At 40.0% G+C, this 26,130-nt stretch overlaps 1 protein-coding gene across 1 annotated transcript; it reads left to right on the top strand.

Annotated features, from left to right (window-relative positions):
• Positions 1-9,974: 9,974 nt before the first annotated feature.
• On the top strand, positions 9,975-19,322 carry LOC135462544 (multiple epidermal growth factor-like domains protein 10). Its single transcript, XM_064739770.1, has 11 exons — positions 9,975-10,032; positions 11,137-11,325; positions 13,267-13,473; positions 13,862-13,999; positions 14,533-14,670; positions 15,318-15,452; positions 16,475-16,612; positions 16,859-16,996; positions 17,432-17,569; positions 18,718-18,855; positions 19,162-19,322. Exons 1-11 carry the CDS (start codon positions 9,975-9,977, stop codon positions 19,320-19,322), a joined length of 1,578 nt encoding a protein of 525 aa, XP_064595840.1.
• Positions 19,323-26,130: the final 6,808 nt, after the last annotated feature.

The raw sequence follows: 26,130 nt of genomic DNA, 5'->3' as shown, positions 1-26,130 counted from the left end.
CAAAATCTCTTTGACGGCATATAGTTCATAAGATCAAATCCAGCTCCTTTTTCTTCGTACGCCATTTAACTGGTTTTTGTTTCATTCCGTACCTGGGAAAGTGTGGTGGATTTCACCAGTCTCTGCTAATTGTTATCCGCTCTTAAACAGTATCTTTCGATATTCCTTGTGAATGTATGAATTCCGAGGTCACATCACATGTGAACAAGTTCATCAGTAACTTCCCAAAGCTGAGGGTTTTCTCCGGGCAATCTGGATCCTTCTACTAAAAAACACAATACTCAGCATGGTGTTACAGAATCAAGCAAATAAAAAGTAAATCCATTTATATGGCAACGATGTTGTTATTTAAATGTCAGCAGTTTATACCAGGCACTTCGGATTTCTCAACCAATGAAGCTGACAAAGCGTAGAACTTAAAACGAGGCTATCTTCAATTGCAAATAAGTGACATTCACATTTCAGGATGCGCGCCGCTACACTCGCCACAACAAAGCAGCCGTGGTCAAGTTAGCACCTAGTCGCTGTCAGTGGCCTTTGAAGTTTGAGGTTGCAGCTACTTTTCACTGTCAGTGAAATGACAACATTTCAAAGTAACACATTCTGTTTGGCATTTTCTGTTTCTCCATTGCCTTTACCTTAAGTATCCGCGAATGGGGACAGGATTTTCAATGCAGAACTTCCATGAAACAGGTATTAAAGTGGTAAATCGATCTATGAAGGTGTATTACAATTCCTAGAGACCACCTCTTCTTAACGTACTCTCTCTCTACTGTCTGACTGCTTCAACTTCGGCCTTAAGTCAGGGAGTTTATCAGGTACCCGACGAAGGACGTTTTTTGTTTCACACGACTTTCTTCTACCTCTAAACCTGACTGTCATTGAAACTTGATCTTAACAAGGAAAGGCAGTAGCACCGGCTGAAGATATGATGTCATCTTTGTTTTAACACTTATACCACGTTTTCACATTTTAGAATTGTTGGCTTGTACAATGTAAACCGTAAATGGGTGGCACTTGATAACTTACACAAAATTACCACCCATTACAGAGAGAGTTAGCTCCCATTACCAGCATACAAAAGTCTGCTCCCCAGGCTGTCGTTCAACAATATATTGACACACTATCGATTTTAAGAAGAGAAATTCCGTGCATCATTCTGCTCGTACTCTCTGTTTTAGGATTATCTTTATTAAGATGTATAAATATCACAGGCTGACACGTAAGATGTATAAATAGCATAGGCTGACACGTAAGATGTATAAATAGCATAGGCTGACACGTAAGATGTATAAATATCATAGGCTGGGACGTAAGATGTATAAATATCACAGGCTGACACGTAAGATGTATAAATATCATAGGCTGGGACGTAAGATGTATAAATATCATAGGCTGACACGTAAGATGTATAAATAGCATAGGCTGACACGTAAGATGTATAAATAGCATAGGCTGACACGTAAGATGTACAAATATCACAGGCGTACACGTGAGATGTATAAATATCACAGGCTGACACGTAAGATGTATAAATATCATAGGCTGGGACGTAAGAAGCAAACTAATAGCGCCTGGGCACTAACCCAACCAATCAGGCGAGGGTCTAGTAAAGCCCCATGAGCGTCAAAGCCAGGCTAGAAGCGCATGTTCTGACTGGTACAAGAACACAGAGACAAGGCTACATGAAACAATATTGTGTAGTCGCCGTGCTGAAAACGTTATATGAGAAAGGACGAATTAAGTTTGATATATAAGCCATAGAGATCATTTCACGGCGATACGGGGCCTTTCAGAGGTACATGTACATGTAGAGGTGCATGATTTTCGGTTGAATACAGTAACTCCTAAAACAACAGTTATTATTGAATTATTACTACCTACTTAAATAACTGATATTGTTATTTTTATGGGTAAAGAACGCAGTAGCCTTATGGGATACTAGATTTGCTTCCCTCTGTACAGCGCGGGAGAACATAACGAATCCCTTCTCATTATAGTCATCACTCTATCCACTCAAGGTGGCATCAGGGGTGAAAATTGTCCATTCTTATAACTGTTTTCTGTAATACCACACATATGAGGATAGTTTTCTAACTAACTCTGTGTGTGGATGTAGTACACAAGGGGAGAAGTTGCGGGAATAATGTTTTCCCGATAAGACTTTAAGCTCAACGCTTTGGTTGTTTCCCAATATATCCGTCGATTGGTGGACAATATGCGTAAAACATATCTCACAAATGCAGATTTAACATAAAAAATGGCATCATTGTCTTTTTCAGGAACCTTTAAAGTTACACTATTGCGTCACGCTAGGCTGTTCCTACTACATGGTGTTGTTGATGAAAGGGTTGAAACGTAACCAGACCAATGATATTGATCACATGTACACATACACGTTTTATTTCTGACACAATATGTCTATTTATCTGGGTTTGGATAATAACAATGTAGTCGTCGAATGTGTGTACGTGACAGAAGTAAGGTTGTCATTTCTACAATCGTAGTGATGATTATATGCCCTAACCAAAAGTTACAGTGGCTACTGGATATGATTTTACAGGCTCGGCTGCAGGTTATGATTTTACAGGCTCGGCTACGGGGTGTGATTTTACAGGCTTAGCAACTGGGTATGATTTTACAGACTTGGCTACAGGGTATGATTTTACAGGCTCTGCTACTGGGTATGATTTTACAGGCTCGGCTACTGGGTATGATTCTTCAGGTTCGGTAGGATTTTACAAGCTCGCCTACTGGGTATGATTTAACAGGTTCCGCTACTGGGTATGATTTTACAGGCTTGGCTACTCAGTATGATTTTACAGGCTCCAGCGGTAGAGCTCTGAGGCCGATTCCACAAAGCTCTTTTTGACCAGTCAAAATTTAAAAACTTTGTACGATGCTTAATTTTTGAAACTTAAAGTTGAAATCTGGACATACTTGTCTTAAGATAATATCGATGAGACGTACAAAATTTCAATTTCTAAAACCTCAAAATAAGCTTTGAGATCGTACTTCAAATTTTGACTTAAGTCAGATATGGCTGTGTGGAACCGGACTCTGTAACAGCAGTGAAACATATAATTAACAAAATATTATGTATTACAGGTACTATCCTCTACCAACATACCACAATCTCATTAAACATTCTAGCCACCAATCACCATTCAACTGTGTGTTTTCACGACAAATCAGCGAAGTAATTATCAAAGTGAAGAATGCAAAATATCACTCTCCAGATGATTCTTAGGAGCTTCCATTGTTTATGTTTTCGGGATAACTCACCAGACAGGTGATGGCCGCTCATACTCACCATCCATTTACCATAACACATTACCATGTTAATGTTACCGTCAATGTTATCATAGAGAAACATTCACCTGTACCTACTTGTCACTTAGTAGGGAACTCTCAATACTACCACGAGTGAAGTGAACGAAATTCCATTGAATACTAGTCACAAAATCACTGCTATGGTATGTTACGTTATGTCGGCATGTAATACCCTAGTACCCACTGTAAACAAATTCCTATACAAGAAAACATACAAACTAGTCATCATCTGTGGCGCCTCGATCGTAAAAGCGTGTCACCACCTCATGTGACCAGCAAGAAAATGTGTGCAGCATGACTTTCTGGTCAAGAACAATAAACATTTATCCTACACACACTTGCTTTTGAGAAGTGTCCGGTACTAGCAAAATGCCACAAGTATTCTGCCAGAACACCGACAAATTTTCACACATACAATAAATTATTGCAAATCTATACAGGATAGGTAAACATATCAAGAATTATGATCAAGGATTCAAACTACGCAAGGGACGCTACTCTCTGCAGTTAAATTTTAGAAAGTAAATGTCATGTTAGAGTTATGCACAATCTGCACTTTTTCAGATATACGCCGCATTTTCTGAAACTTGTTCGTCACTGTCACTGTGCAATTGGTATAATACATTTCTACTTAATTAAACTAGTCGTTCTTGAGAAGATGCTTAAACGATTTATCCTAATTGCACGCAAAAATATGGTGGCAAAAGTAGGCCACGTTGACAGGTAAATGCTGTGTATAAAAAGGTTCCTACAGAGATAAGGGTATACACAACTCGGTGGCATTTACGGTTTTCATAGATGCACTTCCAAAAACCGAGGAGTGGAGAAAAGAATAAGGACTAGAAGTGCCTGCTGTTGCATGGCTTTCTGGCAGTTTTACTTGACAATTTTTCCGTCATACCACGACAAGGGGCCATTATATGTGTGTACATATATTGAATCTTCACGTGCTCCATCTTCGCCCTCCATCACATTATACTGAAACCAAGCCAATTATACCAGTTTCCTTTCTTAAACCACGTCTGCCTTGAAGTCAGGAGACATGGGATCAAATCCGGGCCGGGTCATAGAAAAGGCTTTAAAAATGGTACTGTCTGCCTCGCTTGGTGCTCAGCTCGGCCAGGCTAGAGCAAGGAAACAGGACTGGTTAGCCTGGTGAGAGTGTAATGTGATTGGGTGAGGTGTCTTTGGCATGGTTTTGGCAGCACCGACTTGTCTTTCTACAAGAGGATACGTTGTAAGCAAACCCACGAAAACCCATTTTAAATCCTCTCCAACAGCTACACTAATAGAACACTGCGCCTTCTTATGTAGACGTAGGCTACATGTAGCTGTAATCCGACTCGATGCGATGTCCCTACTCCCAAGAAATCAGTACAGAAACACTAAATAGGCTAATGTGCTCTATGCACCCAACCAGTCGCTGGCGATACCCTTTCCACCGGTGTTGGGGCCTCCGTGGCTCGGCTGGTTAGCGCTAGCGCAGCGTAGTGACCCAGGAGTCTCTCACCAATGCGGTCGCTGTGAGTTCAAGTCCAGCTCATGCTGGCTTCCTCTTCTGCCGTACGTTGGAAGGTCTTCCAGCAACCTGCGAATGTTCGGAGGTTTCCCCCAGGCTCTGCCCAGTTTCCACCCACCACAATGCTGGCCGTCGTCGTATAAGTGAAATATTCTTGAGCACGGCGTAAAACACTAATCAAAAAAAAAAAAAAATTTCCACCGGTGTCGAACTGAGAATTTGAATTCTCCAAGCCAAAAATAACGTGGAGAAGTGGACCATAATATTGTGAGTTAGGAAATTGGTAAAACAAGGCATGGTATTATGGAATTCTATCTTGTAACAGCCATATCCTATACTCTGTAGAGAGGACTTCGCAAGGTTTGAAATTATCGAGTTGTTCACTGCTATGACCTTAAAACTTCGAAGGCATGGCAACTTGTTTTAGTGATTCATGCTTGTAATTTGAAAGTTTTTATTTACTTCTTATAATTGGTGTTTAAACCGCCCCGTAACTTGGACGGAGACCGGATATACCATATAAAAACATATAACAATTCACAGGTTGCTGGCAGACCAGAAGGCATCACTAAAAACACCACTTAAAACTATGCGTAAATATACTTGCATGTGTTTCTTTACATTTTTTGTGAAAAGAGTTAAAGGCATGTGTGCGATTTCAACCAGCATCATGGTGGTGGGTGGTGGGTGGTGTATCCACTGGTTGCTTGCAGACCTTCCCACGTACGGCCAGAGAGGACCATTTAGACTGTCTAAGGGGGAGGAAATATGTTTATGTTCGGGGGGCGAGGGAGAGTGTCTCTTTGTGTGTGTGTGGGGGGGGGGGGGGGGGGGAGTAGAGCCGACCATTAATGGACAAACGTATTTTATACCCCGCCGCCTTAAAAAATATAAAACATTTTTGTACATAGAAGGAGAAAGATTTGAACAAATATACCGCTGAGGGATAGAATAAATAGATAGTATTATATATTCAGCTAGCACACGTTCAACACTGCCCCCGCCAACCCTCAGTCCACTATGTTCATGTTTTTCTCCTTGTCCCTATTTTTTCATTAATAATAGTCAAGGGTACTTGTATAATGGATACACGAGCTCAATTGCAGCTGGCTAACATCCTGTTCCTTATTTTACCCTGAAAGATATTAGGCTGGTGTAACGCCTGGGCGCATGATTGCATCTCACATTGCTGACTGATTCTGTGTTGTCGTAATACCACCATATTCTCACAGTGTCAAAACATGGCGAATATATTCTTTTTAAAGACGTTGATCTTTACTTTCATAATGATTTCATCGAATGTTTCAGGTGAGTAAAATAGCTCGGTATTCTTTCTGCCTTTCCTTTCTGAGTATAATTCAATATTTGTCCTTTTCTATATCTGTAGATGTAAATACACGTGTGTTCCACCGGGGGAATATCCGTAAGCTGAACTAACCAAAAAAAAACTGGCAAAATTATATAAAAGGTCTTGTAGATTTGTAGATGTATGTGAACAGAAAGGGGTATGTTACATGCCTGAATTATTATTATCATCACACGTTATAACTATATGAGCATAAAACCGTATTAAAAATACCAGCGACAACACTTCAGTCCAGCCCATTGGAATGTTGCTTCGGGACGTGAGGAAGCATGGTTTATACTCCGATGCTGCGGTGTTTAGGTGGTGGATTTGTGTATATTGACAGTGACTAGCGAGTAAATTGTTTTAACATTCTCGCGGTTGACATCCGTGTGGCCCTTTGCGCAGTCTAACCATTCAGTAAGTAGCATTTCACAGCCACTAAACGGCACTATAATTCTCATTATCCTCCCATAAAAATGACCCCCGCCCCATTTTGAAAAATTGAAAAATCCCTGTGTACGGCGTTAAACCACCATCACGTGAATAAAACGCCAAAACATGTACATTATCCTTGTGAACAGGCATCAGCGCCCCAGTGGTTTGTGTGCTAGTGCAGCACAGTGGCCCGAGACTCTCTCATCATTTGGTGAGTTTCAAGGTTTCTCGCTGGTGTCTTTCTTACATGCTTGTCGATGTACATAATATTTTTTACGTTTTATTGATATTTCCTAAACCCCTTTGCGTCCCAGCATATAATACGAAATGACATATACTGTCCGTTCCTTTGCATCCCTATGTGTTTCAGTTTTCGATGAGCTTCCATGAGAGTTAGTGCAAGTAGACGTGTTATGTGTCTCTTGCGCGAAGGGGCTGCTATGGTATAGTATCTGATCTGGTCACCCGAAGTTCCTTGTTCACCATAAACAACAGTTCAGTATACTACTATGTTCGCGTTACATTACCGCCACTACTAGCCACGCTTGACCTTTGTACGTAGGCTTGTCCAGACTTCCCCTGGTGTCCTCGTGAGGAACTATTTAATCAGCATTCATCAATAAAAATGTCTCGGGTGTCCCTCTGATTATGTTTGCATGTATGTGATAAAGAAAATGATTCTGCATCATATAATAATATAATTTAAAGATGAAACACAGATTTTGTATTTTCTGACATCACTTCCTGCCAAATCACCGCGACTCCAGTTACCTCGGCGTTGTTCCAAATTTCTATACAAAACTTGCCAGTGGTGGCATGTACACGTGCGTACGCGCACCGGCTGGTATGTTTATTTCCCCGTATATTACACCGCCTCGCTATGAAAGGATCTGAACTAGACAGATTTAGATTGGTTTTTATGAATTATACATAGGTAATAGGAAATATCGCAATATCACTTTTGCTAATATAATACATTTACGTTCCTACGCGACACGACTTTATATTCAGACATGTCTACAGTGCTGCTCAGCCTGACGTTAACTAAAATTGTCTAAAATTCATATCCGCTGAGTGAAAGAGAACTGCAGCATGAAATATGCCATATTTTTCACTTTTTCTACATTTTGTTTTGAGAAGAACAGGCTTTAATACCTTCGTCGTGATGCTTCTTGTGTAAAACAAATATCGATACTACCGCTGATTCGTAAGCTCCGCTTGGACAATGTTAAAGGCAAACACACCAGCGTGAAGTACATGTCAGATGAAAGAAAATTAAATATTGCTCCAGGAAAATTGTTTGATTTATTTATCTAGAGTATGTTTCGACCTAGTAAAATTCATTCAAAACTTTGAATTCTACTATGGCGTTTTCTAACCATAATGGGAGAAGTAAGGTTACTTTGGCTTTTTGCCACTTGACACATATACATTGCTATATTTCATTATTCAAAATGCATCTCCATTAAGGGCCATAAATGCATTGAACAAATGGACCTTGAAAAGAACCATTTTCAGTCAAAGATACTGCTGTGACGACATTGACACCCTCTAGGTGAAAAAAGATCACCTTAGAATCCTATGTTTTTCTTGCATTTTAGTCCGGTAGAAAAATTCTAAAAAAAGAAATCAAACTATTCTCTTGAACAGTGTTTAATAGTCAAAATATCTGAAAATATTTAATGTTATTTTTTCTTTCTCTTTAAACCCTTTATCAAATGAATATGGTGATTCACAGTTGATCTGTTATCATTACGAAGAATTTCCGTGTTATCTACAGTTACTTACTTACTTAACCAATGCGGTCGCTGTGAGTTCAAGTCCAGCCGTGGTCGTGGGTTCCGCCGGGCTCTGTCCGGTTTCCTCACACCCTAATGTTGGCCACCGTCGTATACGTGAAATATTCTTGAGTACACCGTACATCACCAATCAAATAAATAAATAAATAAATATTATCCGTTATGTACCTAACCGGCTTTGTACCCGGATAAAGCGAAATGTTATAAACAGGTTCTAATAGTCATTCAAGCACATTGTCATTGTTTTGCTTTAGACAGTGACGAAGTATTTATTTCTTCTTTTTTTTTATCATTTTCTCCTTAAATACATATGGCGTCCTCTAAATTTGTTTCCATCCAGTTTAACCTTTCAGGAAACATCTCAGGAATTGTCAGATAAAAGCAAACAAAAACATTATCAAAAAAAGAGATACGAAGGTACGAGGTATTAAATTTTTTTATCATTTTGTGGGTAATGCAACTTCGCTTCTCATTGTGGTAGTCAGGTAGCCATGTAGACCGATTTATTTGTGATGTCTGACAGGAACGACAGGCCAACAACACAGTAAGACATAGCGCTGGTCTATTCATAATTGCTATACACTGACACCAGGCTGTCGATTACCTCACCTTTTAGGTCAATGCCGGAATTTCCCCACCATAAAGGTGACAACATAAAGTTGACAGCCCAACCATAAAGTTCGCTTATGGAAGCAATATTCTTGAGTAGGGCATAAAACACTAATCAAATAAATATATAAATAAGAACTTAAACTGATATAAATATTTATTTTTACCCCTAGATAGACTGCTGAAAACTCTTTTTTTTATTTTTAAAACTCTTAAACTGGAATTAAATATTTAAATTCTTAAATTGATCCTAAAGACCATAATGCCAGTCGCCTATTACAATTACGTCACATCCGTTCTTTCCATTTACCTACAGGAGAAATTTTCGATATCCTGATTTAAATACAGCAATCTTCTATTCGTTGTCAAGAGAGTGTCGTCGACCGATTTTTGTGAACAAGAATTCGTGAACAGTGGACGGGGTGGGGAAGAGATTAAGAAATTCCCTGCCCATGGCTCGGTGTCCTACTCGATTGAATACAAATTTGCACATGATAGGTATACCACTGTTAGACAAATTGTGAGAGACTTAAGCAGAAGTTATTGTCGATGTGTCAAATTAAATTGCTATTTCATAGAAATATGTGGGAGTGCATTTTCGCCATGCCCAATATACTGCGCAGTATTGGCACACAAGTAGTTTTTACAGTGTTGTTACTGACAGGCACGCGGCTTTAACCAATTTAACAGGGTCGTTTGCGTATATAGCACGTGTGCATGCATTGAATACCACCCGTAGTACAGTGAAGTGACCTGCAGAATAAAAGGTAACAAGGAATGCTATCGTTTGCAATCAGCCAGTCAACCAATCACTCAATCAATCAATTAACCAATCAATCTATCCCTAGGTCAATGTAACACCCACACGCCCCCTTGCCTGTTAACATGTCGGTGTGGAAGCTCCTCTGATGTCTGTCTGCCTGAGCATGTGATGGGTTGTGGGGATCTGGCATGTCGGCCGGGGTGGAGAGGACCCACGTGTCAGAAAGGTGAGTAGGTATCTGCTACATAGACCTCAAGAAAATATCAGATACACTGTTTGGAAGGTAATGGTGTGCTTGGTTCAGGTCCACTGCTCATCTCACGTAAACTATGAAAAAGCCTGTACACAGGCTTGTAGTGTGATTTGAATCCCCGAGTTCTGCATGGCGTTTTCACAGGCAAACACCAACTTGAACTGTATGTCAGATGAAAGCCCATTAAAGATTGACGACAAAAATAGTTTGATTTTTTTTTACAATTGTTTCAAATAAGAAATATGCATTTGAAACTTTGGAATCTACGATGGCCTTGTCTGACCCTATTCGGACCAGTGACGTCACATTATGTTTTACCACTTATCTCGCATAAAACGCTTGATATCATCGTTCTAAATGCATATACGTATAGACCCATGAATGTATTCGCTGAATGAACCATTTCACGAAAGAAATATGTATGTCACTTACACCGTCTGGGGCACTACAGATCACCACAGAATCTGATGTTTTAAAACTATTTTAATCGGTTGGAAACATTCTAAATTATTATTTTAATCACACTGTTTTCCTGGACAGAGTTCAATTTCTTTATTTTCATATCAACTTTCGGACGGTTGTTGGTTACACCTGCACTAAACTCCGGTTTTCTCTCACCGCAGGGGTAAAAAAGAAATACTCTTGAGAGCGGCGTAAAACACCAATCAAAGGAAAAAAAGAAGTACATTATTTTAGTATTTATTTATTTATTTGATTGGTGTTTTACGCCGTACTCAAGAATATTTCACTTATACGACGGCGGCCAGCATTATGGTGGGTGGAAACTGTTCACAGACCCGGGGAAACCCACGACCATCCGCAGGCTGCTGGCAGGCCTTCCCACTTACGGCCGGAGAGGAAGACAGCATGAGCTGGACTTGAACTCACAGCGACCACAGTGGTGAGAGACTCCTGGGTCATTACCCTGCCCTAGCGCGCTAACCGACTGAGCCAAGGAGGCCCCTCATTATTTTAGTATGTCTAACCACAAAATATATTGGGCCAGATGCCTTAGTTCCACACCTCCCTTTTTCGTGTTTTGGGTGTTTACTCTATAACTAGTTTTATCTTCTACAGAAAATATTGTGTACAAAGCAACAAAAGTGGACTCAAGTAGTGAATTATCAGCGTCTAACAGTGACAACCTGGCCTTTGACGGGAATCTATCCTCTGTATTTCGTTCTGCAATCGAGGCTAACCCATCCGTGACAGTAAGAGCAACGAGCTCGAGATATCCCATTCAAACCATCAAGATATACAATGGAGGTATGTGCGCTTACATTTTACATCATGTAGCCTTTATATATATCTATCTATCTATCTATCTATCTATCTATATATATATATATATATATATATATATATATATATATATATATATATATATATATATATATATATATATATATATATATATATATATATAATAACAAAATCGTTATTCAGGTTTTAAAAAGGGTATAAAGGGATTTAAAGTTCTCTCTGAGTATGAAATTTTAACCCTGACAACCGTTTTGTCCTTTCTGTGTGTATCATGTAAGAAACCATTCTTGAGTGTCAGTATATACATGTATAAAACTGAGTCAAGAAACATCATACCTTGTCCAGCGCACACAAACACTAATGTATACACTAAGAAAAATGAATCTGTTAGAAAGTTTGTTGTCTGAGTGATGCTACAATATATTCTTATATAATGTTGTAGACTATATCCTGCTAGTCTTATACAATTAATAGGATATTTATTGTTATATTTAGCAGAACAATACGCTGCAATAACAGAATACTTTCTAGCATCATCTAGACAACAAACTTTCTGCTGAAACTAACAGATTAATTTCTGAGCGTAGTGGTTGGATGTCACAAAGACTCGCCCCACTTTACCTCACACAGTGGGTCTCCGAGGTTCGGTTGATTAACTCGCTAGCGCAGCCCTCTCACCAATGCGGTCGCTGTGAATTCAAGTTCAGTTCACCCTGGCTTCCTCTTCTGCCGTACGTGGAAAGGTCTACCATTAACCTGCGGATGGTCGTGGGTTTCCATCGAGTCCTGGCCGATTTCCTCCCACCATAATGCTGGTCGCCGTCGTATAAGTAAAATATTCTTGAGTATGGAGTAAAACACCAGTCAAATAAATAAATAAATAAATTACCTCACACAGCATCATCCTGTGTACAGTGTAAATTTGAGAGTGGCTGTATTAGTCTATTCACAACAAAAATGAAGAGAAAAACTGTAGGATATTAGAGACTAACGCAGGAATATGCGCACAAATAATTAATCTGTTAATTGTAACAGAATGTCCGTTGTCTGAGAGTTGCTAGAAGGTATTCTGTGATTACAACATAATATTCGGTCATATTCAAGGAAATATCCTGTTACTCTGATAGATTCATTATTAATTACTATTTATTTGATTGGTGTTTTTATGCCATACTCAAGAATATTCCACTTGTATTACGGCAGCCATCTTTATGGTGTGAGGAAACCGGGCAGACCCAGAGGAAAACCTACGACCATCCGCAGGTTGCAGAGAGACCTTCTCACGGGAGATTATTTAATGCTGAATTATTAGAATATGTCTGTTTTATTTAACAGAACAATCTGCTGCAATAGCAGAATACATCCTGGCAACGCTCAGACAAGACTTCCTGTTAAAATCTTGAATAATTTTTTGAGTGTAGTGGCAGTTTGTCATAAGGACTCGTCATGCATGGGCGCTAGCGTCTCAGTGAAAAAAAAAACTCGCCATACTCATTACTGCGCAGTAATTCAACAACCACTGTCTTGTTTGCTCACACAGCATCAGCCTTTGTACAACCCGAATTTGAGTGAAGCTGTATTAGTCTACATAAAGGTACTCAAAAGCGGTAGAGACTAGCGAAATATCAAGAGCTTTCGCTAATAGTAGATTTCAGCTTCGTCTGGTGTAGTCAAGTGGAATGTCTTTTCAAAAAATATATAGGCAGGACAGAACAGTGTTATTGGCTGGAGTGGAAGCTTTTATCAGAGCACTTGTGAATAGAGCGACTAGAAGCTTTCACTACGCTCTTGGAGCATTTTGTGGTAAAGTTGCTCAACAACTTTCATTGTGATCGATGGTTAATGCAACAGACGCGCGAAATGGAGAGCTGAATATCTTTTTCACACCCGCCTTTTTTGCCAAAAATCTCTGGTATAAGCTCTTTAAATTTGATCGTTTTGCAGCTACAGACCTAAATGACCTATCCGGTTTCAAGATCTACGTCAGCGCGTCGTCTGATTTCATTAACTCCAAACTGTGCTACAGAGATACCACGGCTATAGGAAAATCGGAGTACGTCATTAACTGTACACAGCCTTTGACTGGTCTTTACATCAGACTGCTCGTCCCCAAGACCACGAGCCTTGCCATCCGCGAAATGGAAGTATACAGTGAGTATTACTCAATTATTTGAAATTATACCTGGTCGATCGACATACAGTTACACTGTGTCTTTGAGACTTTCTAAGAAAGCTCTGCAGAGTTGCGTGGTAGCCTGTGCCGCATCTGATTAATCTTCAAATTCCGAGCTCTTCATCTGTTGTAGGTTGACAGAAGGATGCTTTCAAATCCCAATTTATTTTTGTCATTTGAAAATGTGTGCATGTATAGCAGAGGTCAATAATTGTATTGCCTTGCCTCAGTTCCACAGGGGAGATAAGTGGCTGAAATGTTCATGACTGGGGTGATTTCATGTGTATTATCACTTTATTTGACCTTTTGTAATTTTCTGTGACTGAGTCACTTAAATAGATCACAATTGTCATTTCGATAAAACAGGATGTGGAGAATACTGGTTCGGAAGCGAGTGTGATCGTCTGTGTAACTGTCGGTATAACTACGACTCGTGTAACGGGGTAACAGGGGCGTGCCGGCGTGGATGCCCGGATGGACGCAACGGAACCGACTGTTATTCAGGTATTGGTATTAATTTTTTTTTTCAAAATAAATATCAGGTGCCATCGTGGTCAAGAGATTAGCGTGCTAGCACAGCACAATGGCCTTGGGGCCTCTCACCAATGCGGTCCCTGTGCATGCTGGCTTACTCACATGTCCTATGTTGGAAGGTCTGACAGCAGCCAGCGGATGGTCGTGGAGATGAAGCCTACTCCAGACCGTTTCCCAACCACGATGATGACCACCATCATATAAAATGAAAAATTAGAGAATTAGATAATTAATTAAATTGTCAAAATATCATCTCTTCTATTTGTTTTCATACGCAATATTAACTCAGCGTGACAAGGGTACATTTTTCATTTTTCATTTTGAAACGTGGTCGATATTGCAGTTGTGGGATAAGGAAGATTGCTTCTTGGCGCGGAATCAGAATCTTCTGGAACATAAATGTTCTGTTTTCGGAGCCTATGGTACAGACAAATACCTGTTTTCACTGTTGTTGAATGTTTTGCTTTTTCTTTCTTTATATTTCTTGCTTTTTCCATTCTCAGAATGTTCAGCTGGTAGATTTGGTCAACAATGTCAGAGTATCTGTCACTGTAAAGAGGTTACATCGTGTGACAAAGTGGACGGCACTTGTGACGACCAGGGCTGTGCTGCCGGGTTCAAGGGAGACAACTGTCAGCGAGGTAGACTATTTCTACATTGTTATATGGTCACAGTCCATCATTAATTTCCTATTTAGAAGAATGTTAACGTTTGACCTCACAGCACTGTCCCTAAATCTGCGAACCCCAAACGCTCCCGTCCGGCTGACCATCGTCCCCTCTGACAACTTCACTCAAGCTCCTGACCGGAACAGAACTGACGAACAGCTGACAGCGGTCAGTCCCACCCAGACAGAAGAGATGAACTAGAATTTTCCCCAGCTTTTTCCTAGTGTAAATAAGATAAAAAAAAAATACTGAAAAAAAAAAACCAAAAAAAGAAAGAAATAGGACACTCTCTGGCTACAGAACCAGTACACTCTCTGGCTACAAAACCAGTTTTTCCATGACAGCTCAGTAGACACTGACAAATTATTTACCACATGTTGTCACGAAAACGGGTAGACATTCGCTGTCGCAGACGATGTCAAACTACACAGACAAACTATATTTAAATATACAACACTTCGACGCAAATGAGAGATGTCAACTTGGTAGTGTCCCTTGGGCCCTTGAACATTAAGAGAACTGTATTATTCTCACTGGAAAATGAAAAAAAGAGACTTTAACGTTGTTTTAATCCCATGAAATTGTCTTTTTTTATATAACTTTCCATGACTTTTTTCTAGCCTGCAGTTATGGAGAGTTTGGAGAAGGCTGTGAAGGAAAGTGTCACTGTTACCCGGTCAACAATTGTGACAAGGAGACTGGACAGTGTGCGGGGGATTGCCAAGCGGGATTCAAGGGATACAATTGTCAGCAAGGTACAGAGATTTAATTCACCTTCGAGAGGGTAAACTAGTGCCACAGCTCAGATCTGAAACTGAAAATTTGCTGGCTGTACCTTTTCCGAGGATTGAAATGTTTAAGCGTACCCTTTCATGTTCTACATCTATGTTGTACTACACGTTGGACAGAACCGTGAGGAATACTAACCCCGTACATTATACTAGGCGGAGGTGTGCTGAAAATATGTCCAGAAAATTAGATCATTCGTTACAATTCACCACAACGCTGTTTTGCACCTGTGCTAACGAGACCATACAGGAAATGGGAAAAGGGCGATGTCCCACTCGTTTGGTCTGTGCGACACGCATATCAGCGCAGGATACACACTAGGGGCAGGAAGAATTCGTAAAGGGACCCATAAGGCTCCCTTGGGGCTCCGAGAACAGTGAGAGGGAGAGAGTGAGCAAACTTCCGTCCAGGCAAAAATAGGGTTTGAGTGAGTGCTTGGGGTTTAACGTCGTACTTAACAATTTTTCACTCATATGACAACGAGGGAATCCTAATAGTGCATGTATTGTGCCTCCTTGTTGCAGGACGGATTTCCACCGCTCTTTTATCTAGTGCTGTTTCACTGAGACGCCTTACCGAAGGCAAGTAAGCCGCTTCGGCCGAGCCATTATACTGATACGGGTCAACAAGTCGTTGCACTTTCCCCTTCATGCTGAACGCCAAGGGAGCAAGTTTCAACTTCCTCTTTTTAAGATTTCTTTTTTAAGGTGTGACTCGACCCAGGATTGACCCTGGATCTACAGCTCCCGAAACGGACTCTCTAACAACTATGGTGTTTGTACTCGCACCTCATAGCGATTGAGCATCGAGGGTCTTTTACATCTCGGTCACAATCTGTTCAACAGCCAATTGTAAACATAAGATATCATCTGAGATTTTGTAACCCTATTTCACATATTGTCTACAAGTACATGCCAGTATTTTAAAGAAAGGGCTATTGGTTTATTACTGCTAGTATGAAGACCTCATTTTTCTTTTGCTGTTCAAGATTGTGAGATCGGAAAATATGGGAGGAACTGCGCAGGAGTTTGTCACTGCAAGAACTTGACGTCGTGTAACAAAGTGGACGGAAGATGTGATGCACTGGGCTGTGAAGCAGGGTACATGGGATCATATTGTAACAGAGGTACGTCACTAAATGTCAAGTGGTGTTGGAGGTGGGGGGGGAGGGGGGGTAGGGCAGAACTGGACCTTCACACACTAGACTTCAGAGAACGATACCTGTATTGTCATGGCTCACAATGGTTCTGACAAATACCGGACAATGCGGAAGAATGATCGTTGTATTTATTACCTATAGATTTATGAGACATTGCGCATGTTTGGTCCAGAAATTTACTGTCTAAGTTTTTGTTGTCTTTCTTTATACTAGAATGTTCATCTGGATGGTTCGGAGAAAAATGTCAGAACAGTTGTCATTGTAAAAACAGAGCCTCATGTAACCATGCCAACGGAACTTGTGACACACAGGGATGCACTGATGGATATAAAGGAGACAGCTGCCAAGAAGGTATCTTATAGATTGGTTGAAGCAAATAAAATCGATATCGAGGCAGTGTTTGTGAGAACATTATCAATCAATTGTTACAATAACTTAACCCGCTCATCTTATAATTTGTTGAAACGACTCTCGGAGAGTTATTATGGGTTAATAGCCAAGTTAAAACCAGAAACAATCCCGAGTCACAAATCGAAATTTGAAATATGTTATAACATCTTTATGGGCTTACTTGTTTATTTATTTAATTATTGATTGATTTATTCGATATATTTTGACGGCGTATACTTAAAAATATTTCACTTGTACAATGGCAGCCCACATTAAGGTTGACCGAAAGAAGTGCCCGAAGGAAGCCCTCAACATTCTGTAAGTTGGTGAATATCTCTTTAACCTTACTTGAGTCCGACCTTGTACAAGAAAATCGTGTTCTTTTGAATGCTTCAGAGTGCGAGACCGGAAGTTACGGGAGGAACTGTGAAAGAGTTTGTCACTGTAAAAACCCGGCTTCCTGTAACAAGGTGAACGGGCGATGTGGCACACAGGGATGTGAAGCAGGGTACCAATGGCCATTTTGTGATAGAGGTAGGTCACATTTGGTGTGGACAGTGACACATTGGGTTGTTAAGCGGGATATCAAGGGTCATCGTGTGATAAAGGTAAGTCACATTTGATGTGGACAGTGACACATTGGGTTGTTAAGCGGGATATCAAGGGTCATGATGTGATAGAGGTAGGTCACTTTTGATGTGGATTGGGACACACTGGGTTGTTAAGTGTTATACCAAGGGTCATCGTGTGATAAAGTGAAGGCACATTTGATGTGGACAGTGACACATTGGGTTGTTAAGCGGGATATCAAGGGTCATGATGTGATAGAGGTAGGTCACTTTTGATGTGGATTGGGACACACTGGGTTGTTAAGTGTTATACCAAGGGTCATCGTGTGATAAAGGTAAGTCACATTTGATGTGGACTGTGACACATTGGGTTGTTAAGCAGGATATCAAGGGTCATGATGTGATAGGGGTAGGTCACTTTTGATTTGGACTGAGGTGGGAGTATGACACGTAGGAAACTGTTTTCACCTATGTTAACAAAAAATGATATTGGTATGAAAAGGATAGTGTCAAATTTCCTGAGTAAGGCTGTATTGGACATGTTACGCCATTAAACTCTGTTATCACCCACACCAATTGCTGCCATTTGGTTCTGAACTGAGTGGTACTGCTATGAACACCCCCAACCCCCATCCTGTACACTACCAGTCAGTTTCTTAGGTAGTAACACATGTGTTCATGTAACACAGATAACATAACCATTCTTTTTCACCCAGTCATAAAAGTGAAAAGGTAGACTTGAAACAAATCAATTGCTAAATATATTTCTATTATCCTGGGTTGAACAGTACAGTGTCAGATTGCTACATGATAGTTTAATACTGCAAAAAAATAATAATCGGTCAAATTGAGCTGTACCGAGCTGTAGTTGAGCTATACCACACTGTTACTGAGCTGTATCAAGCTGTGTTCATTTGGCACTACAAGGAAAGGCCCAGCATGGTACCAACCTGTCAAAGTTTGCCTGTGTCCTACTTGACAAAGACAAGTCAAGAAGAATTTAATTATTGACATCTTTAACCTTGACGATCCAGAAATACTGCGATGACCGAAACATGTGCATCATTTTGTAGAATTATTCGTGTGAATGTCTGAAAATCTTGTTTACACCAGAATGTACGACTGGCCGGTTCGGGGAGCAATGTTCGTATGTATGTCACTGTAAGCACGCCATCTCGTGTAACCATGTCAACGGAACATGTGACGAAGGTGGCTGCGCTGCTGGATACAAGGGAGATAATTGTCAAGAAGGTGAGGTTCTCTGTCATGTCTATGAATGTAGCTGGGTGGATATAAACGTACACTATGTGTAAAAAGTGTTGTTCTTATCTGTTTTACGAATGTGGCCTGGCGAAAAATAGGGAGCACTGACCCGGATTCTGACAATGACCAAAGTGTCTATCCAAGTTAATTACAAAGATATAAAAGTTGGACAAAGTGTAATTGTGGGTACCATTACATTGTAAGTACGCCCAATTCCGAGTAGGATATGTTACAAGGCGGTAAATGAGAAACCGCAGTCAATCACAGTCCATCACCTTGTTTTCTTATCTTCAGATCCTTTATCCTTCAATCACTTTTATGGCATCCGTGGCCTAGTGGTTAACGTTTCGGCGCAGCACGACAGCCCAGGGGCCTGTTACCGTTGGGATTGTTGTGTTCATCCCCAGTTGATGCTGGCTTCCTCCCCGATCATGTCTGAGACGGTTTGTCACTGATCTGGGGATGGGATTCCTGACGGCAGTGCCCAGTTTCCTCCCATCATAATGATGTCAGCCATTGTATAAGTGAATTATTCGTGATTACAGCGTAAACACGAATCAGATAAATCGATAAACCAATCAATAATCGTTTTTAATTTTACGGTTTCAGGATCCACACTAAACGTTCATACCCCAGAGCCGAATAAAAACGGTACGTGTACTTAGTAATATGAAGTGCACTTTAAAATTTGACTGTAATTTTACAGCAAAATAACTTAGTGATATGTGTTACACTTTGAAACTTGACCAATTTTACAGCAAAATAACTTAGTGATATGTGTTCCACTTTAATACTTGACTGTAACTTTACAGTTAAATACAGGCAACAAACGTTATTTATCCTAAATTCTACACTACATGCTTTACAGTGCAAATCTACTTCAGGACGAATAAAAGGTCACTAATTTGGGCGAAATCTCCACAAAACAAAGGTAACGTGACGACTGTACCGAAATAATGATCTCTCATACTGTCATTACGCGGATATGGACTGTGAAACATTTAATTCGCATCCCGAGAACGACGGAAATATGAACTAGGATCAGAAGTATTCTGATCTACACTGTAATATACATTGAAATAATTTGGGGAAAGCCTTTAGCGGGAATAAAGTTATAAAAACAGTTTTCTTTTCAGGAGAAGCCAGTACAGAGTAACTTTTTTTGAAAACTCTTGAATAATCTGAACAGTTATCTTAGGGAAATGTATAATGGATTTACTGTAGCTTTTATCTTGGGTCTCTCCGCACTTCTAACCAGTTTGTGGCTCTTTTATTTGTTTCCACCTTTAGTCACTGGTGCCGTTGATTCGTGTGGTTGTTTTATTTTTCGTAATGCCTAGTTTCTCTAAACATGTGTAATAAATGGTGTATAATGGAGTTAAGCAGTGCTTATTATTCCTATTTCCTTAAAACTTCAGACCATACTGTAGAGACTTGTATTTCGTGCTTTCTGATGTGTTCTGTCAGAGGAAATACAACAACAAGTATGGAGATAGATGACTTAAATACAATAACAAGTATAAAGATTGAAGGCTTAAATACAACAACACGTATAGATACAGATTTATTTATTTATTTATTTGATTGGCGTTTTATGCCGTACTCAAGAATATTTCACTTATGAGACGGCGGCCAACATTATGGTGGGAGGAAACCGGTCATAGCCAAAGGGAAACCCACAACCATCCGCAGGTTGCTGGAAAGCCTTCCCCTTCCGGAGAGGAAGCCAGCATGAGCTGGACTTGAAGTCACAGTGACCGCATTGGTGAGAGGACTCTGGGTTATCACGCTGCGTTAGCGCGCTAAGCAACTGAGCCACGGAGGCCCCTATAGATATATAAGGCTTAAATACAACAACAGGTATAGAGATAAATATAAAATTGTCGTTGCCTTTCACACAACAAATACTTTTCCTTCTTTTTTCATGCAGAACAGACCGGCATATTTCCCACCTCAAAAGCCCCGCAGTCTTGTATATTACTTTTGTATAACTAAGGTACATAAGCGTTACCATTGTTACATGTCTAAAATTTGTATCTGTCAGTATAACAGACAAAATCGGGTCGTCAGGCTGTATTATTTGCCTTTTTGGCGAATGCAGTGGTTTATCTGTAGCGGAATGACCAATCAAAAGCCTTGTATTGTTTTTTTTTTTCATTCTAGAGACGGCTGGTATCAAAGGAAGGCCTGAATCAAACAAAGCTTCATCCACTGGTCTTCTGGCGGCAGTGTGTGTGCTGGCGGGGATTTCCCTCGTGCTGATGATCTACGCTGTTATCTCCACTGTCAAGGGACGGCGCTGGTACATAAGATTTCAACAAGAGATCAAGTCACATTATGATTCCGCCCAGGTAAGTCTGAATCTTAACGTTCAGCTCACGCATATGTATGTTGAACATACACAAATAATGATCTCATTATCGGGAGACAACAAATGTTCTGTGAGTGTAAGGAACGGCAACTGTTATGTAAGTGTGATTGTCAGAAAATACTATCCTCGTGAACATGTAAGGAGCAATAAATGTCACGTGAGTGTGATTAACATGAAATGCTATCTGAGTGTAAGCAACAACAACTGTTGTGTGAGTGAAAGGAGCAGCACATATTATGTGAGTGTAAGGAGCAACAAATGTTTTGTGAGTATAAGGAGCAACGAATGTTATGTTAGTGTAAGGAACAGTAAATGTTATGTGAGTGTAAAGAGCAACACATGTTGTGTGAGTGTAAAGAGCAACAAATGTTTTCTGAGGATAAGAGCAACGAATGTTATGTGAGTGCAAGGAACTGTAAATGTTATATAAATGTAAGGAGCAACACATATTATGTAAGTGTAAGGAGCAGCAACTGTTATGTGAGTGTAAGGAGCAACACATGTTGTGTGAGTGTAAGGAGCAACAAATCCTATGTGAGTGTAAGGAGCAGCAACAAATGTTACGTGAGTGTAAGAAGCGACAGATGTTATATTAGTGCAAGGAGCAACAAATGTTATGTGAGTGTAAGGAGCGGCAACTGTTGTGTGAGTGTAAGGAGCAGCAACTGTTATGTGAGTGTAAGGAGCAGCAACTGTTATCAGAGTGTAAGGAACATTACACTCACATTACATGTGTGTACCATCTCCACATTTGTCTAATCTACGCTCTGATAACATTTACTTTCTTTACACGCATATAGCATGTGGTGTTCCTAACACTCACATAACATTTGTTATTCCTCAGAAAAAATAGTGTTCCTTACTCTCACATAACAGTTGCTGCTCCTTACACTCACATAACATCTCTTGCTGGTACCTACACTCCCATAACAGTTGTTACTTCTTTCACTCACATAACATTTGGGTTCCGCCGTGGCTCAGTCGGTTAGCGCGCTAGCGCAGCGTAATGACCCAGGAGCCTCTCAGCAATGCGGTCGCTGTGAGTTCAAGTCCAGCTCATGCTGGCTTCCTCTCCGGCCGTAAGTGGGAAGGTCTGCCAGCAACCTGCGGATGGTCGTGGGTTTCCCCCGGGCTCTGTCAGGTTTCCACCCACCATAATGCTCGCCGCCGTAGTATAAGTGAAATATTCCTGAGTACGGCGTAAAACACCAATCAAAAAAAAAAAAAAAGAAAAAAAAAAAAAAATCACATAACATTTGTTGCTCAGTATGTGAGTGTAAGGAGCAACAAATGTTATGTGAGCGTAAGAAGCAACACATGTTGTGTGAGTGTAAGGAGCAATACATGTTTTGTGAGTATAAGTAGCAACAAATGTTATGTGAGTGAAAGAAACAGTGAATGTTATGTGAGTGTAACGAGCAGCAATTGTTATGTGAGTGTTAGGAAAAACAAATGCTATGTGAGTGGAAGGAGCAGCAGCTGTTATGTGTGTGCAAGGAGAAACAAATACTATGTGAGTGGAAGGAGCTTCAACAGTTATGTGAGTGTAAGGAACAGCAACTGTTATGTGTGTGTAAGTAGCAGAAACTGTTATGCGAGTGTAAGGAGCAACAAATGTTATCTGAGTGTAAGGAGCAGCAAAAGTTATGTGAGTGTAAGGAACAGTAAATGTTATGTGAGTGTAAGGAGCAACACCTGTTATGTGAGTGTAAGGAGCAGTAAATGTTATGTGAGTGTAAGGAACAGTAAATGTTATGTGAATGTAAGGAGCAGCAACATTTATGTGAGTATAAGGAGCAACAAATGCTATGTGAATGGAAGGAGCAGCAACTGTTATGTGAGCGTAGGGAGCAACAAATGTTATGTGAGTGTAAGAAGCAACAACTGTTTTGTGAGTGTAGGTACCAGCAACAGATGTTATGTGAGTGTAAGGAGCAGCAACTGTTATGTGAGTGTAAGGAACACTATTTTTCTCGGGAACAACAAATGTTATGTGAGTGTTAGGAACACCACATGCTATATGCGTGTAAAGAAAGTAAATGTTATCGGAGCGTAGATTAGACAAATGTGGAGATGGTACACACATGTATTTTGAGTGTAGGATATACAAAGGCGATTTGAGCATAAGATAGATAAATGTGACCTCAGCGTGGGATAGACAAAAGTAACGTCCGCGTGTTGTTAAACAAATGCAGTGTAAGTATAAGATAGAAACGTGAGCGTACAATAGACAAGTGTAACGTGAGCGTAAGATAGACAAGTGTAACGTGAGTGTAAGATAGACAAATGTAACGTGAGCGTAAGTTAGACAAATGTAACGTGAGTGTCGGGTAGACAAGTGTAACGTAAGCGTTCGACAGACAAGTGTAACGTGAATGTGGGATAGACAAATGTAAAGTGAGCGTAGAATAAACAAGTGTAACGTGAGCGTAGGTTAGACAAATGTAACATGAGTTTAGGATAGGCAAATGTAACGTGAGCGTAGGATAGACAAAAGTGTAACGTCAGCGTACGATAGACAAGTGCAACGTGAGTGTAGGATAGACGAATGTAATGTGAGTATAGGATAGACAAATGTAATGTGAGTGTAGGATAGACAAATGTAACGTGAGTTTAGGATAGACAAATGTACGTGAGCGTAGGTTAGACAAATGCGACGTGAGTGAAGGAGTGACAAATGTAAAGTGAGCGTAGGATAGACAAATGTACTGTGAGCGTAGAATAAACAAGTGTAACGTGAGCGTACGATAGACAAATGTAACGTGAGTGAAGGATAGACAAATGTAACCTGAGCGTAGGATAGACAAGTGTAACATGAGCGTATAATAGACAAGTGTAACGTGAGTGTAGGATAGACGAATGTAATGTGCGTGTAGGATAGACAAATGTAATGTGAGTGTAGGATAGACAAATGTAACGTGAGTTTAGGATAGACAAATGCAACGTGAGCGTAGGTTAGGCAAATGTGACGTGAGTGAAGGAGTGACAAATGTAAAGTGAGTTTAGGATAGACAAGTGTGACGTGAGTGTAGGATAGACAAATGTAACGTGACCGTAGGATAGACAAATGTAACGTCTGTGTAGGATGGACAAGTGTAACGTCTGTGTAGGATAGACAAATGTAACGTCTGTGTAGGATAGACAAATGTAACGTCTGTGTAGGATAGTCAAATGTAACGTGAGTGTAGGATCGACAAATGTAAAGTGAGTGTAGGATAGACAAATGTAAAGTGAGTGTAGGATAGACAAATGTAAAGTGAGTGTAGGATAGACAAATGTAACGTCTGTGTAGGATAGACAATTGTAACGTCTGTGTAGGATAGACAAATGTAATGTCTGTGTAGGATAGACAAATGTAACGTCTGTGTAGGATAGACAAATGCAACGTGAGTGAAGGACAGTCAAATGTAACGTCTGCATAGGATAGACAAATGTAACCTTGAGTGTAGGATAGACAAATGTAACGTCTGTGTAGGATAGACAAATGTAACCTTGAGTGTAGGATAGACAAATGTAACGTCTGTGTAGGATAGACAAATGTAACCTTGAGTGTAGGATAGACAAATGTAACGTCTGTGTAGGATAGACAAATGTAACCTTGAGTGTAGGATAGACAAGTGTGACGTTAGCATTCGTCTGGGAATTGAACAAATCTGGTTTTTCACAGAAATGAAAGATGTCAAGATTAAGTTATCCTCACGTGTCACAGATTTATAAGATTTATCTTTTTTCTCCAGGTGCCACGAGGAGAAAGAAGCTCAGAGATCTACGAAAATATGAATTAGGATCATTCGGATTTTATGACTGATCTGAACCGGCGCCTCGGGTCTGCACTAAAGTGTACATTTAGTAATTTGGGGAAAGCCGGCCAAGGTGATGAAATTCTAACATAATTACAGTTTCCTGCGAACAAGCCATCCCTGAGAAATGTTTGCTCGAAAATCTTTGATTAACCAGAGTATTTATCTTACGGAAATATATTATTGAGATACGAAAGCTTCTATCTCGGGTTTCTGCACACTTATATATAACCAAAGGTTTGACTATTTCGTTTGTCACCCATTTGTTTTTTCATTCTCAAGAAAACATATACATAGCTTTAATCACGTAAGAAAATGAACTCGTCCTACGATCTGTCTTACGAAGTTTTGGCAAACTACGCTTAGCATAATTTCCATGACAACGTACAGTGAAGACAGCGCTTTCGCAGGTCAGTTTTGTAGAAAATATAAAGACGGTAACATAAATGCAACATAAAGTAAAGAAGTCTTATTATCGTTCTATATTTCAACTACCCTGGTTGTGCCACAATCCAGAAATCATGTATCAGTTGCCAAAATATAATTGGATATCACGGCTTCAATATTCGGAGTTGCATTTCCTTCCATTTTATACAGGTAAGAAACACGTGGCCATGCAAATTGGGCTTTACATCCATGAGTGCGTTTTCCAAAGCTGACGAAACTGTGCGTCAAACGCATTTACCATGGTGATGTATACAATGGTGTAGTAAACGTTGTCATGGAAGTTACGCCAGGTAAAAAAATTACGACAGATTTGTAAAACGGTATGCTGCACAAATTTCAAGAGACAGGTGCTGCCTAACTGTTTAAAGAGTGACCGTTTGGCAGTCAGTCAATGTTGTTCGTATATGTGCGGAAAATACAGAGGTGATGAAATTGTTTGTCACTCAGTTTTATTGTGTGAAATTTAATGTTTGTCAGTGTGGTAACTAGATTGTGAAATGCGCCTTTACATCTTATGCTATCTTGTACCTGCTAATCTGTATATAAATATGTATAAATATATTTACATGAAGTTATAAAAGAACGCTTTACTACGGATATTCTTTATCTAATAAATAAAGCATAACCAGAAATCGTTTGTTCTGC

This window comes from Liolophura sinensis, chromosome 2, assembly GCF_032854445.1.
Source record: "Liolophura sinensis isolate JHLJ2023 chromosome 2, CUHK_Ljap_v2, whole genome shotgun sequence".
NCBI classification, from domain to species: domain Eukaryota; kingdom Metazoa; phylum Mollusca; class Polyplacophora; order Chitonida; family Chitonidae; genus Liolophura; species Liolophura sinensis.
This window is presented reverse-complemented; position numbering and strand designations above follow the sequence as displayed.